At 48.4% G+C, this 16,409-nt stretch overlaps 1 protein-coding gene across 3 annotated transcripts in view; it reads left to right on the top strand.

Annotated features, from left to right (window-relative positions):
• REV1 (REV1 DNA directed polymerase) overlaps positions 1–16,409 on the top strand; it is a 59,331-nt gene that overhangs the window by 1,596 nt on the left and 41,326 nt on the right. For 2 of the 3 annotated variants that reach the window (XM_048493181.1, XM_048493180.1), the window contains exon 2: positions 2,344–2,481. The exons of the other annotated variant lie outside the window; for it this stretch is intronic. In XM_048493181.1, coding sequence (XP_048349138.1) covers positions 2,465–2,481 — 17 coding nt within the window. In that variant the 5' untranslated portion in view covers positions 2,344–2,464. The remainder of the gene's footprint in view (positions 1–2,343; positions 2,482–16,409) is intronic. 3 annotated transcript variants of the gene reach the window in all.

The following is a 16,409-nucleotide window of genomic DNA, read 5'->3' as shown; positions in this document are numbered from 1 at the left end:
TATGAAAGTTAGAGGAAGGAGAAATTATAGTTTTCCAGGGGATTCTCTTAGCTTGAAGTCTAGTCTAAATTCATGTTTAGGACTTCAGTTGAAGCATGTGCTTAGTTCTAACATAGAGATTGGTGGAACTTATTGCTTAGTTTTGGGTGCACGGCACCTTTGATTTTCAAAAAATATATCCTTTATCAATAGCTTTCATAAATATTCATGGAAATACCCAACTCTCATACTAACTTATTGTACAATCCAAAGGGGGGGGGGTAAATCTGAATTATAAATGGTGGAAAGGTTTCATTGGCTCCCACGCCACCAGCACTGTCCAAAGTATCATGGACACCGGCACAAAGAGACTTACCCTGGTGGCAGCTGTTGTGAAGTGGGAACCAGGAAATAGTCTTCCATACCATCGTTCCTGTGCCAGTGTTTTCAGCAGTGGAAGTGACCTTAGTAGGTTTCCAAAGGACTTTCAGCCTGGAAACGTTCCTGCACCTGCAGCCGACTTACAACACCAAAAAGTGTGGTATAAGTTGGTCTTCTCTATGGAATTTTAGGCAGCCGAGGGGGGTTTCTGTTTTTCCCCTTCCTGTGCCACCTGAAACCCCATTGGAGGTGGCAGGTGTACGCTGCTGCAGCACCGTTCATGGCCGCTGCAGTACACACACCCCCTTTATATTGGGCTGTTAACCTAAGGTCGTTTCCCCACTTACCTGGGTGAGTGGTTGCTGTGCGCTACTCCCAGTGCGGGCTACCATTTCCTGACGCTCACCGGGCTTCCTTATTTCGACGACCATTTGAAGGCGCTCGCTTCAAAAGGCATGCCAGGTAACGTATCACGCGCTGAGGGGCGTGACAGCAGCAGCGTCGGGACGGATGCGTTGTCGCTGCCCCTGTAATGGGGAGTGCCAGGGGCCCCCGCTCTACTTGCCTACAGTAGCGCGGGGCAGAAGGTAAGTGGGAAAACGCTCTAAGTAGTTTTTATTTCAGTTGTGTTATAGCTGTCCTATTTAGACATAATGTTTAACCACATTTTGCTTATGTCCAGAAAGCTAAGCTATATTTAAAGATTAGCTACAAACTAGTATTTGAAATTGTGATGTGTCGTGGGTTTGCAAATCATAATTTACACTAACAATGATGAAATATAGTATCAGCACCAAACAAATGAATGTCAAAATGTCATCTTTCCATTCTCTCTCTTTGTAAGAATATGTTACTATTATTGCTGTTTCCCTATGGGGTCAGAACTTTGCTGTTAAACCATGATTTTACTGTGTACATTTGGGATTTTAACAGTGGCAGCTCATAGTTGAGTTTACTTACCTTGCCAAAAAACTATCTTAAGAGCAATACTCATATAACAAATCTGTGTCCATTGTTTTTACTATAGATTTTTTTCTCTCAAGATGATAGTTGGAATCCAGGCACAAGCATAGAAAATAATTCTAATTGTGTTAAAATTGGTTATGCATGCCCCTTTTTAAAAAAAAAATCCTTTTGTTCTTTCTCTTCTAGTGGGCCAATTATCCTAGAAGTGGCTTTAGTGCTGGTGGGAGATTTTGGGGGTGGGGGAGAACTTTCTCCATACTTGACATGGATAAGATAAATATTTATTTTTTTCCCCTTTTGAAAGGGAAAATTGTTATTTTTTTAATGGAGATGGCGCTGCCTAGAAAATTAATTTGACATTCTAAATTGAAGGTGAATTGATTAAGGGTTAGATCTGTATTGGAAACTAACTAGTTTGTTATCTCTAAAATGAATGTCATAATGGTTCTCAAATGTGGGACTAAATGTGTAGTTTGTGTATCTGCACTAAATCCCTAGGCTTTCTATCCAGTTTGTTGTCTTTTGCAAGTCACCTGCATTCATCTCATCCAGTGCTCTGTTTGCAATGTTAGCCAGACAAATGCCTCTGGAACCTAAAAGCAGGAGTTCAGGTAGTATTCTTCTACTGTTGTTTCCAGCATAGGATATTCAGAGATAGATGTGGGTTGATTGTATGAATCTTATCATGCATGATAAACTTTTAAATTGTCATCTATCAAGCTTTGCCATCATGGTCCCTGTTTTTAAAACACATACATGTTTTCTAGAATTTCTTCTTCCTTGTTCACATAAAGCCTGTCATGTGTGTCATGTATAGTTTATGGCTTGACTCACTTTCTTGAGGTTGCTTGCCATTTAGATCATTTTCTGATTATAACACGGTTGTTCTTGAATTGTAATGGTCAGTGGGGTCTGGTATCATTTACACATAGTATCGCTTGGTGCCATGGGACTTGGCACGCTGCAATAGTTGTACACTTTTTGATATATAGAGTGTTTCTGTCTCTTGGCCCACAGGGCTTGGACCTGCCAGGCTCTGCTGGTTGAAGTGGCTCAGCAGGATGCTTGGACTTGTAACACCTGAACTTATTGGGAGGCATCAGCTACCACTGAATATGAACCAGGGTTAAGGCAACAAATGATGCTAAGCCATGGGTAAGCATTATGTCTACACTGACCAGTATCATGCACTGTTCAAGAACAATGAAATAATTATAGTATAAAAGGAAACTAAGTATTCTTTTGCAACAGGAAAGAATAAATAGGAAAGTCAAGTGGAGATCTGAATGCTGTTGAGCTACAAATCAAGAAGTCCCTTGTTTGAACCTTTGCTGTGTGCCTTGGGCCAGTCTTACACTGTCAACCTTGACACTTGCAAGTGTTTGGATGGGAGACCTACAAGAAATGTCAGGGTCATGATTCAGAGGCAGGCAATGGCAAACCACCTCTGAACATCTCTTGCCTTGAAAACCCTATGGGGTTGCCATAAGTCATCCTTTGCATCAGTGTCCTCAACCCATCTTCATCAGGGATTGATAGCTTAACCTTCAAGATGTGTTCATAGTGCTGTGTGAAGGTATATAAAGCAGTATTGTTGAAAGTGGATAATAATTGAGATATAAACATATCTGCATTTATTATTCTTTAATAATAATAAGCTGACAAGCAGTTTTGTGTGTAACTAATTTGACTATTGAATTGGATTATAACTAATACGACAACCAACTACATTTTTCTGGAAAATTAACACTGAGGGGCCCAGCAATATTGTGACACTCTATCAGACAGGAAGTTAAAAACTGGCATTTTTAAAAAGAGAACTATTATATTGCTTAGAAGTTTATAGACTCTTCTCATGTTGATTCTTTGATTCCATGAACCCAGATATGCAGACCATAATAAATATTTTTGTTTTGGACTTTTACAAGCTGAAAAGGCAGACTAGGTAAGATTTGGTTTTCATATTTAGAGCAAGAAAAGGATTTTAGATCTCATGGTTCTTATGGGGAAAGAGCTTCTGGTTGTGAAAATGATACTGGGGCGTGATGTGGGCTTGATCTCTGCCAGGGATGGATCACATTTAAATGTGCAGAGTTCTTTGTTGCTTGCCAGAACAAAAGTTAAAGTCCTTCTGGATCAGGGTAGGAGTGACACATATTGTCCTGTGATGACTTCTTCATGTGTTATGGATTCTAGTTCTACTCATCCACTGACAGTCTGTACTGAAGCTTGAGATAAAGTTGGGGTCATTGTAACTCTTAAGAGGCATAATATATACAGTTATGTGATAACCTTTTGAGTCAGGTTAAATCCAATGGTGCTTTACAGGAAGAGGCTTCAGTGTTTATAATGAAATCTGTGCTTTGCTTGGTAGCTTCTCTCTGAAGCTTTCACTATTTCACCTCTAGTGTATATTTGATGTCCTTCTTTCTCTGTTTAGATTCAAGGCCATGAGTTGCAAAAACTCATTTAAATATGATAATACTCATTGTTTATGTTTCATTCTAATCTTAAACATGTAATCTGTGTTTGCATTTTGGATGTACAGGTTAAACAACCCACTGTAATGGAAAAGGTGGGACAGCTGCTACTGTTTTTAGGAAACAGATGGGTCCTGATCTTGTGAAATACTTTGGAAACAAAGAAACTGCATCTGTCTTATAACAAACTTTCCTTTATGTACACTATAAAAATAAGAAAAAGGGTTTGTTTTTAAAGAAATGATGGATAGTTCAACAATTTTTCGTTCTTATGCTACTTCCCAAGTTCTGAAAGATGAGCCAATAGGTAGTTTTGAAAATGGTGTGAGATATCAATATTCAGTATAGAGCATCATCCAAATATAGTGTATTCTGTCTCTAGCTTTCATTTTCCATAAGTATTAATACCTTTGGTGAAATATTTGAAATATACCCAAATATTTAATGGGATTAATGTTTTATGGAGACTTTTATTTGTCAAATTACCTTTCGCTAATGTGTTGCGTAAGTATTAATTGTAAGGCATGCCAAGAATTGTAGTAGAAGCTGCATTCTCAGATGTGTGCTCGTTATCCAGTAATATTCAATACTTCAGCATTATACTACCATAAAAAGATATCTTCTAAATCTGTTAAAGCATGTCCACAATGGAAGAATCTTAAAGCCTTTAATGAGCAACATTATGAAACTTATTTATAACCCAGATAGAAATTAATAATTGAGTTTGTGTTTTCACTGAAAGTTACTGGTAAATTCCCTTAATAGTGAGTCTTTGGATTACAAAAAATAAATTGTGTGCACATGGGAAATAAGAATTCAGTGTAGGCATGTAAAAAAAGGCATCAGGTAGGGTTAGGGTACATTTAGTTTAGAATTCTGGGTGAGGGGACTAAGGGGATGATAAGGATCCACTGAAAAAAAGGTTGCAGTTATCCAGTTGAGAAATGACCAGATGTGTCATTTCAAGTTTTAGCCAATGGGTCAAGGAGAATTTTTGCCATGCAGTAAGTACACAAAAAGTGGCATAACTCATGGAAGAATGAATATGAAAATCAAAGGAAATTGAGAAATTGATCCTATCAGTGTGGACAGGAGTGTTATTGATTGACGTAGAGTGTAATAGAGGGTAGCAGGGCCTGGGATGAAATATGAGCTTTTCAATTTTTTATATTTCCTTATTGCATTCAGGCAGTTAGCAGCAGAGCCATGAACAAAATAAGGATGAAAATAATTTATGTGCCTTTCACAGTCTTGCCATGGCATCTGTTAGCCCCAACCATGATACCAAAAGTTTTGTGAATAGTACAGTAGCATGGGACAATAGCTTGGGTAACCAAATGTGAATCCTTTCCAAAGCTGAAGGGGTGTGTATCTAGTCTCTATAAGATTTCTGTGGGAAGCTAAAAGGAAGTATCAAATAGGATAACAACATTGGTCAAAGGTGACACTGAGAGGAATCCATTTTCACATTCTTCAGTCTGACATCTCATTGAGATGTATAAATACAACGATTAAAATAAAAATTATGCATACTGTGAATAACTGTAGAAACATTTAATTACCAAATATAAATTGCTGTGATTGAGATAGAACAGGGCAGTTTGTTTTGGTTATTGTAGACTACATTATATGAAAAATGACAGTCATGAGATGGAGTTCTTCATTATCCAGTATCAGATTGTAAATCTTCTGCATTAGAGTAACTAAGAACATCAGTAATGTGCTGACTTCATATTTATGTTGCTTGGATTACTTGACTTTTTTAGGGGATGAATATTAGGCAAGTCATGGCACAACGCTTTTTTGTTAAAGTTTGCTGGAGGAAACAATGGATTCAGTCTCTTGGAGCCGGAGACCTTCTCTGTGGTGGGTGATTTCCACCCCCTCTCAGGGAGGCAGGACCAAGCAGGGAAAGACGGCACCGGGCCCGGCACCATCCCGCACCTCCTCCCACGCCTCAGGTGGAATCCAGGCATCGGAGACTTCTCTTCGGCCCCAACGCGAAAGCAGCGTTGGCGCCAGATCGTCTGTCCCTTCATCCCACAGGCAAGAGCACTCCGGTGGAAAGGGGGGTTCCTCAGATGGGGAAAGACAGTTATCCCACACGGCCCCCTCCAGGGACGGACAGACATGGCCTCCAAACGAGTTTCCCTCCGCCTTTCAGAGGGCTATTGTGAGGACCATATAGAGCCGTGGTGGCAAATCTTTGGCACTCCAGATGTTATGGACTACAATTCCCATCAGCCCCTGCCAGCATGGCCAATTGTAGGGACTGATGGGAATTGTAGTCCATAATATCTGGAGTGCCAAAGGTTCGCCATCACTGATATAAAGGCTTATTTAAGAGGCAGGGGATCCAGGGCTACTGGCACTCCACCTCCCTCCAACGCACCCGCTCTTAATTCCCTGAGCCACGGGCAAGCTAGGGGTTATCCTAGATCCCCGGTGCGCTCGCTTCTTCCCCCCTCAGAAGGGGGAGAGGACCTCCACGGCATAGGTCCTGATCCTGGCACCCTGGAGTGCTTTTCTGACACGGAGGAAGTCATGGAGACCTCCTCAGATCAGTCTTACAAATGCTTTACCCCGGAAGATCTCCAATTCCTGATTTCCAAGACGGCAGCTCTAGAACTTCAAGAAGTGGAAGGAAACCAGCCTTCCACTTCTGCCACCACTTCCAATATCAAAGGCTGTCCCAAGGGCAGTAAAACGTTCTTCCCTCAGGATGAACCCTCTAAATCCATCCTACCCCTTCCATAATATTTCATTAAAAAGATCAGGAAAGAGTGGGAGACTCCCGCCTCCAACAAGCACTTGCTAACTAATGCCCGCAAATTATATGCGGTGCCAGAATTCGTAGAGGACCTCCTTAAAGAACCACTGGTAGATGCTCCTATAGCGGCCATTCAATCCTCAGGCCTGGTATCCAAAGACGGAGAGGGCAATTTTAAAGACCCCTTAGACAAAAGGTCTGAGGCAGCCCTTAGACGATCCCATGAATCCTTGGCCCTGGCCATGAAGGCCATCGCTCCTGCGTCTACTGTATCACGAGCCATTCTAGTAAGGCTGGGACGCATCATGGAACTCCTCCCCCCCGAGGCCTGAGGGGTCCGTGACGGTCTGGAAAGGGTCAGAATCGCAGCATCATTCGTCGCCGGCGCCACCCTGGACGCACTGATTATATCATCTCGATCCATGGCTGCCAATGTGGTCGCCAGACGAAACGCCTGGCTCAGGACCTGGCAAGCCGACAACCAGTCCAAATCCATTGTTGCTGCTTATTCTTTCCAGGAGGGTAGACTATTTGGTAAGGAGCTAGATGACATCCTAGTAGAGTCAGAGGACTATAAAGAGTCCATGCCCAGACATGTGCGCCCAAGTGGGTCCGCTTCGTGGCCTAAAAATAACTTTCGGTCCCAAAAATTCTTCCAACGCCCCCACAAGGACAATCGAAACCCTTCCTGGCAAAACGGGCTCCTTTCGCAGAAGAGGCAATTTCAGAGCCCAAAACAAGTTCGACAAGAACCCTAGACCAGAGCCCACTCCTAGATCCTGACTCCTACGTCATTCCAGTGGGTGCTCGCCTTCTCAACTTTCGGGCTCAGTGGAGAGGAAACCACGTCGATGCATGGTCTCGGGAGGTGGTAACACTCGGGTACATCATAGAATTCCTCCAAATACCTCCCTCCAACTTCCTTTAATCTCCAATCAGCTCCAGAGCAGAGAAGGCAAGCAGAACCCTTGCAGCGGTCAAACACCTTCTAGCTATACAGGCCATAGAACCAGTTCCATTCTTGCAGAAGGGCTCAGGTCACTACTCACACTTTTTTACGGTCCCCAAGAAAAACAGGGACTGGCGGGCCATTCTCAATCTACGAACAGTGAACCAATTCATCCATCTAAAAAAGTTCAAAATGGAATCCCTGAGGTCCATCATGCGACCAGGAGACTTCCTTACCTCCCTGGACCTCACCGAGGCCTACCTGCACGTCCCCATTCGGCCCTCTCATTGCAGGTTCCTCCGATTCTGCCTAGGGGAACAACACTTCCAGTTCCGAGCGTTACCATTTGGGCTGGCCACAGCACCGAGAGTTTTCTCAAAGCTACTATTGGGACACATAACTCTACTGCGTCAACAGGGAATACACATACACCCTTACCTGGACGACATTCTGATACGATCCAATTCACCGTAGACAATCCTCCAGGACCTGAACCTGACCATGCAGGTCCTCCAGAACCATGGCTTCCTCATCAACCGAGAGAAGAGCCACCTACATCCAACTCAACAGCTGATTCACCTGGGGGCACGTATAGACGCAACTCAAAACTCCCTCTTCGTTCCGGAGGACAAGATTGTCAAGATCATCCACATGGTGACAACGATCATCAAGTCCAGGGTCGCCTCCCTCCTGTTCCTCTCCAAGGTACTCGGGGCCATGACAGCCACCTTTGACATGATCCAATGGAGCAGGTTCCACTCCAGGAGTCTTCAGCTTCATCTGTGCCCGTATCAATGGGACATCCTTCAGAAACAAGACAGATCCATAAACATCCCTCAGTCTCTCAAGACGGAGCTCCGTTGGTGGACCATCAAAGCCCACCTGTCACAGGGCAAAATCTATACGAACAAGACTTTGATTCAGATATTCACGGATGCAAGTCTCCAGGGCTGGGGAGCGACCTTGGGAGAGGACTTCGTACAGGGCAAGTGGTCCGAACAAACATCCTCTCTCCCAATCAACCTGCTCGAGATGCGTGCCATATTTCTGGTACTACAACACTTCAACGCGACAGTGAAGAACGAACATGTCCTCATCAGGACAGACAATGTGGCGGCCAAAACCTACCTGAACCATCAGGGCGGATCCCACTCATCCAGACTACTCAAAGAAACCAAAAAGATTTTCATCTGAGCAGAGGGAAACGTTCTGAGTCTGCAGGCAGAACACATCAAGGGGAAACTCAACCTAAGCGCCGATTGGCTAAGCCGACAGACGGTCTCCCCTGCCAAATGGTCGCTCAACAGATCTGTGTTCCATCAGATCACCCTTCAGTTCAGCACTCCAAGAGTGGACCTCTTCGCCATGGCGGAGAATTCTCAAGTTCTGATTTTCTTCTCCAGGTTCTTCCAGCACCAGGCTCAGGAAGTGGACACTCTGATCGCACCGTGGCCAAAAGACCTCCTCTACGCGTTTCCACCAATACCGGTGATTCCGAAACGTCTAAGACGGATCAGAGCAGAAAAGGCAGAGGTCATTCTAGTGGCTCCCTTCTGGCCAAGGAGACCATGGTTTTCAGCAATAGCAGAGATGGCGATCTCCCCTCCATTCCGCCTGCTGGCACGTCCAGACCTACTTCTGCAGGGGCCCCTTCATCATCCGGAACCCGGCTGGCTGTGTCTGACCGCCTGGCTTGTGAGCGGCGACTTCTAACGCGCAAGGGTTACTCAACAGACGTAATCAACACCATGCTGGAATCCCGGCGCCCCTCCACAGTTAGACTCTATAACTCAACCTGGCAATCCTTCGTATTATGGTCCAGAGCACTTCAGCTAGACCCCAGTACTCCTTCTGTGGCATCTATCCTGGACTTCCTACAAGACGGCTACCAAAAAGGTCTTAGAAGCAACACCCTTAGACGCCTTGTCAACGGTGTGTCCCACGTTCCGGGGCTTGAGTCCGTCTCAACACCCAGATGTCCTACGCTTGCTTAAGGGGGTTCAACAACAACAAGCACCAATCAATCACAAGTTCCCCCCATGGCGACTACATACAGTCCTAACGGCCCTCACAGCCTCACCCTTCGAGCCAGTACAATCAATTCACCTTCGATGGCTCCACGTGAAGACAATTTTCCTCGTGGCCATCACCTCAGCCCGTAGAGTCTCAGAGCTTAGCGCTCTTTCAGTGAATCCCAACCTTTGCGTTTTTCATCAGGACAGGGTAGTCCTATCACCGGACCCTACCTTCAGACCCAAGGCAGCGTCCGCCTTTCATCTCAAACAAGACATAGTTCTACCCAACTTCTGCCCCAAGCCGATGCACCCACGGGAACGTACTTGGCACACATTAGATGTGCGCAGGACTCTCAAGGCCTTCATTCTATGGACAGCCGACGTCAGACAAACACAATCGCTCTTTATTAATGTTTTGTCCCCTAAACTGGGACATCAGATGTCACCTGCGGCTATTAGCTCATCCATTAGGACATGCATTGTAGAAGCTCACAAAGCCCTTAACCTACCAGTCCCCGGGGGCATCACCACCCACTCCACCAGAAGTGCGGCAACCAATGCAGCATTCCGCAACAAGGCATCTCTCGAACAGATTTGCAGAGCAGCCATTTGGGCCAGCCCATCATCGTTCGTTAGGCACTACAAGCTGCAATCATGGAATACGGCCGAGGCCGTCTTCGGTCGCAGAGTTCTTGAAAACATGCTGGACGCTTAGCGATAGCCCACCCAGATTTGGGGACACTGCTTGGGGAGTTCCCACCGAGAAGGTCTCCGCCTCCAAGAGAACGGACCATTGGTACTTACCCTGAAGGGGCCTTCTAGGCAGGAGACCTTCTCGTCCCTCCCGTGACATCGCTAGTGTCCGAAATGCTTTCAACAGTTTTTAGGTCAAGAAACCTTTCTCTTTTTCCTTCTACCGGCTTCTGTGCCACTATTAGAAGTTCTTAGGTTTACTGTTACAGTTGAGCGTTGTTACGTTTTCTCCTTCCTGTTCCTTTTATCCGTTCATACTGGTTATTAACACTGCTCTGTCAGGAGTTTACTGGGAAAGTGGAGTGAGTCCTAGCCTGAACAGGAAGTGACATTTTTGGTCCTGCCTCGCTGAGAGGGGGTGGAAATCACCCACCACCGAGAAGGTCTCCTGCCTACAAGAGAAGGCCCCTTCAGGGTAAGTACCAATGGTCCATTTTCTAGTGGTATATTGGAAGAAATCACAGAAGGAATTAGTTCAGGTTACTTACTGTTTAAGTAACAGAAACATTTTGGTGAAGTGATAAAGGAACTAAGGCAGTCATTAGTAACTGATTATTTGGTGAACCATAAAGTGCATGTGATAATTACATAAATAGATTAGAAGTCTTCAGAATCTCTTAGGTCTTTCAGAATGATCCTACAGATATTGGCCAATGCAATCCAGATTGGGGGGAGTACTGCGGCGGCTGGGAATTGTGCAGTGAAGGTGGCTCTGCGCCACCTTCAAAGGAGTTTTGGGAAGTGCAGAAAGGAAAGAAATTTGAAAACTGTACAGCCATCCAAAGCGCCTGGTAGCCTAAACAGACTTACATCACACTTTTTAGGCAACGTAAGCCTAGGGCTATGGAGGAAAACTGTCCTGGCACACCCGTGGAAGCTGACTAAAGTCGGCTCCACCCCCAGGGAACACCCTTGACCTGTCCCCCTGCAGTGACAGCCACTAGGATGCCATTGTAACTCCCTGGTGGTGCCTACTTCTGTGGAACTGTATGGCACTCAGACCCTGGCACATTTGGTCTCTCTACAGGCATGGGTGCCCCTTCTGCCAGCAAGTGGACAAACACACTGGCCGGGCCCTCTGCCACTCTCAAATGCTGTTTTGCTTCCCCATCTGGATTTAGCCATATATTTTCTTTATGTTTCAATTCTTGGCAGACATTTAGAGTTTCCTATGTGCTTTTTAAAACAAAACTTGAGATGTTTTTCTTATTTATTACTAGTTACAGAAATTATTTACTGAAATAATTTTGAAAATTATTTTAAAATGTTTTAAAAGTTGTGGTAGGGTAGATTCAGTTAAGCCATCAGAAAAAGCAGTTTAAGTCAGGAAGTGAAATTCTCTAGGGTGGTTTCGGCCATCTTGTTGGGTTGTTCTTCACTACTTGCTAGTGAGGCAGGAAGTGCTTTTTGGTCATATCCTGTTGGCGCCAAATTGCCCCAGTATCTTCCTGCCTCGCTAGTGAGCGCAGCAACTTTGACTAGCTCTTCAAGAAATTTTTTCCTCAGCGACGGATCTTCGTCCCTTTTGTCTTCCCTTTGTTCCAGTCAGCCGTGAGTCGTTCCCCTGGGTAGTTTCCCCCCCGTTCCCCCCCCCCCCGCCTTCTGGCGATTCCCAGGGGCATGACCACGGCACCCTTCCCCCCCCCCGAGGGAGGGATTTTGTCGATCCGCCGCAGAAAACAACAGAGCGGCGGCCAGGGCATCCCGCTCCCCCTCGCGCTCCCAGGGATTTGAACGGGCGGAGCAGCCCAGCGCTCCCTTGGCCGGCCATCGGGCCCGCCACAGGAACCTCCCCCGGTCTCCGGGAGAGCGTGGAGGGAGGCGCGCTTGTTCAGCCGGCCCGTGCACGGGCCGCCGAGAACCCCCTGCCGACAGCCGCAGCAGAGAGAAAAGTGCGGGAAAGAAGGGTCCCACCCAAGTAGCGCCGCGGCGCTTTGACTCAGCCACGCAGGCCGCATCGTCGGTGGAGGGCATGGCCACGGCCCCCTTCTCCCCCCTGAGGGAGGGATTTTGTCGACCCGCCGCAGAAAACAATTCAGAGTGGGCGGACCCAGGAGCATCCCGGCTTCCCCTCGCGTTCCCCGGGATTGGTGAGCCGAGGAACAGCCCAGAAAGCAGCTCCCTCGGCCGACCATCCGGGCTCCGCCACAGGAACCTCTACCGGTCACCGGGAGAGCTGAGGAGAGGAGGCGCTGGCCGGTTCAGCCGGCCTGCGTGCACGGGCCGCCGAGAACCCCCCCTGCCGACAGCCGGCGCGGTAGAGAGCAGCCCGGGAAAGAAGGGTCCCGCCAGTGGCGCTGTGGCGCCTTTGAATTGGCCCCGCCGGCCGCATGCAGTTTATCAGCCGAGTGGATGCGGCTGTCGGTTACCTCGCGCCCAGAGGCGCCCAATGCGCAGAGGCCCTTCCCCTGTCGTCCACAACAGGAGCTGGCAGCTTCAGGGCCCTCGGAGCCCGCAGGAGGACATTCCTAACGACTGGAGTCGGTTTTTTTCCCCCCACTAGCTCGGTGGCGCTGTGCGATCCCTCCATTAGGGAGGAAGTCTCTCACCAGAAATTCCACCCAGTTCTACGTGAAAGCACCAGACGCAGAGTTAGGTCCAGATCCAGATCCCCCCCAGACCCAATAGACCAGATAGGGATTGGCTGGCTGTCCCATATGGGTCAGACATCAGTAAGGGGAGTTAGGGTTCTGAATCAGACCACCTCTCTGGATGGCAATGACACTCCCAGCGGAGATTAGTGACCAAAGCAATAGGTTTTTTCAGATGGAGCAGTTCCCAGTTTCCCCAAGAAGAATGGAGACCCTAGCCAGAACCATCTCCACCTTAGCCTTGCACAATTCCGAGGAGGCAGAGGACCCCAACTCCACCCTCCCCTCCAAGCCCATCAAGGGGCTGTCCCAAGGAGCTCCCTTCCATTTTCTCCGACAGAGGGAGGAGGGATTTGCAGTCTTTTGTTTCCCCTGCCAGAGTTTTTTTGGAATAAGTTCAAGAATGAATGGGTCAACCCCGCTACCAATAAGGGTTTTTTCCATCCCTCTTAAAAGCTATATCTTGCCCCTGACCACCTCCACAGCTCCTCGCTTAAGATCCCACTGGGGGATGGTCCCTGATCTTCCGCCCTACATTCTGGGGGGGCTTGCTTGGCTGCACTTGAGACGGTGAGGAGGTAACATGATAAGGATCCCATAGACAGGAAAGCTGAATCCAGCCTACTCACGTGGGGTCCATGAGAGCTTGCCAGGGCTGCCAGGATTTTTAGTCCCTTTGGCGCTCACCGGTGGCCAGGGCAGCCTTGGTCTGGCTCCAATGCCTGCTCTCCTTTTTCCCCAAGACCAGGGGGAGTCTCGGGAGGGGGGTGGAAAGAGTCATTATGGCAGTCTCCCCTTCTGGCCGGACTCCCCACGCTCGGCCTTTTTTTTTGACATCAAAAGGCTCTTACATGGAAACTCAGATGCTTGAGGCATTAGGCTGCTGTGTAAGAGGCTGTTGGTTCCTAGTCCAGCCAGAGACAACTAATTTTCACATCATCATGGCAGCAGCCATAATTCCCTTCGGAAGAAGCAGGATTTCAGAGGTTCATCTAGAGGGAGAGGAAAATCCTTTCGTCCCACTGACCCTTCACAGGAGAAGCAAGGCCTCGACTACCTCGATGTGCCGACATTGGAGAGTCGCCTGTTGCCAGTTTCAACATCACTTTCCCTTTGCCGACCAATGGATCCCAGAGATCGTCTCTGCCAGCTACTCCTTACAGTTCCGCTGTTTGCCAAGGGACCGTCTTCTTCCGTCACCCATCCGTTCAAAACCGGAAAAGAAGCAAGGTCGAGGATGGCTATCGCGCACCTGATGGTCATCAGGGCAATCGTACCGGTGCCAAAGGAGCAAGTGGGTCTGGGGGTGTACTCCCATTTCTTCACTGTTCCCTAGAAGAATGGAGACACCAGAGCCATCCCCAACCTTCACCACGTGAATCGGTTCCTGCGCCAATCCCGCTTCAGAATGAAAACCCTCAGGTCGACCATCGCAGCCACCAACAGGGCGACTTCCTCACAGCCCTCGACCTGAAGGATGCATACCCTGCATGTCCCCATCGACCTCGGGTCCACTAACGCTTCCCCTGGGTGCTTTGCAGCTGAGGGAAACCTTCATTTCAAATATGTAGCCCCCCCTTTTTTTCGGTCCGGCTACAGCCCCGCGTCTCTTCCCGACGGCCCTTGTGGCCCCGATTGCTCTCCCTGGACAAGAGTTCCACTTGCCCCGCCCGGAGGCTGTGAGAGCATCTAGGTGCCTCGATCGACACCCTTTCACATCCTGCACCCCTTTCGCTCCCCCCAACAAAGATAAAGAAGATCCAGGAGATCTGCCACAAGCCACTACAGGCTCCAACTAGCGGAAGTCTGCTAGGTTTCTCTCCTGTCTACCATCGATCTCATCCCAATGGGGCAGGGCTCATGCGCCCACCATCTTCGAAAGCACTTCCACGTCCCTATGCAAATGCCATCATCCATACGCGAGGGGACCAATATCTGCCCCCTTTCCCCTCGGCACGGTGCAGCCTTCGTTGGTGGACCTCCCACCAACAATCTAAGCGCGGAGGAAAGGTCTTTGCAGCCCAGAGCCAGATCACACACATTTTTCGGACGCCAGCCTCCAGTGGGTGGGGGCCAAGTTGGACAAGCACCTTGCCTCAGGGCCTCTGGACGTCCTCCCAGGTCACTCCTTCCCATCAACGTCCTGCGAGGTCCTGGGCCCGTCCTTCCCTAGCTCTCCAGAGCTCTTCCGGAACCAGATTCTTCAGCGGCACATGTCGCGGTCCCACACCGACAATGTCTCCGCTCAAGTGCTATCTGAATCATCAGGGGGGATCTCGGGTTCTCCCATTGCACAGGGAGGCCTCCCGGGTCCTCTCCTGGAGCAGAGACCAACTTCGACTCTCCTGAGAGCAGAACATGTGAAGGGCTGCCCACTGAACACCGAGGCGGACTGGCTCAACCGCACCAGCATCTCGAATGCAGAATGGAAATTGAAGCCTCAGGTCTTCCATCTGATCACGCTCAAGCTAGGGGAGCCAGTGATAGACGTGTTCGCCACACACCTCAACTCTCAAACCACCAGATTCATGACCACGCTTCTTCTTCCCACCCTCGAGGCGATGGGCGTGCCAATGCCCTATATTAGCCCTGGAATGGCTTCCACAGGCTCCTCCTTCATGCTTCCCACCCCTCTGTCTCTTTCTTTCACAGGTTGTTCCTCAAGCAGGTTACAGGAGGAGAAGAGGCGGGTCATCCTGGTGGCTCCGAACTGGCTCCAGGGCAAGCTGCGTGGTACTCCGCTCTCCAGCAGCTCTTCTCCATACAGCCCGGTCCCATGCCTGCCAGTCTCCCACTCGATCTGCTGTCCCAGGGCCCCCTCGCTCCATCCGGGATCCAGGCTGGCCTCTGGCTGGACCGTTAGTAGCTCCTGAGCCGAGGAGATCTAATTCGGGCAGCTTCTCCTGAGGCAAGTAATTGTAGATACCACTGTAGCTTAGCCAGGCTTAAAATGCGCACCATGGGATGGCTTCTTTGCTACAGGTCTCCGTTGTTCCACCCTTCTCGGAACGCACAGCTGGCTATCTTAGTCTCACCGGCCCTTCCAGCTGCTGGGTAAATTTCCTCATCTTTCAGGCATCCCCTGACGTCCTTCAGCCTCCTGAAAGGAGTTCCAGCAGTCCCAGGCACCTGGCTCCCTCCCTGGTTTCCTTCTCATGGCGGCCTCATGCAGTTCTGGACGCTGCTCACTAAGTCACCGTTTGAGCCGGGTCCAGTAAATCCATCTCCGTTGGCTGCAAGCGCCATGGAAGTTTTATTTTTGGTGGCTATCACCTCTGCTAGGCCCGGATGTCACTGGAAGTTAGGGCCCCTTCCAGTGAACCCCAACCTTGCCAATTCTCCCAGACAGAGTAGGTGTTTAAGCTTGACCTGTCCTTTCGGCCTAAGGTGGCTTCTGGGTTCCATCCAGGTGATAGGAGGTAGTCCTCCCAAATTCTCCTTTTGTCCTACAAGCCATCGCGACTCCCTCGCAGAGGCTCCGGCACTGTTCGGATGTATCGCCGAGTCGCTTACAGCGCTTCCTCA

Source organism: Sphaerodactylus townsendi, linkage group LG04, assembly GCF_021028975.2.
Source record: "Sphaerodactylus townsendi isolate TG3544 linkage group LG04, MPM_Stown_v2.3, whole genome shotgun sequence".
NCBI lineage: Eukaryota > Metazoa > Chordata > Lepidosauria > Squamata > Sphaerodactylidae > Sphaerodactylus > Sphaerodactylus townsendi.
The sequence above is the reverse complement of the archived record's forward strand: the minus strand, read 5'-3'. Positions and strand labels throughout refer to the sequence as shown.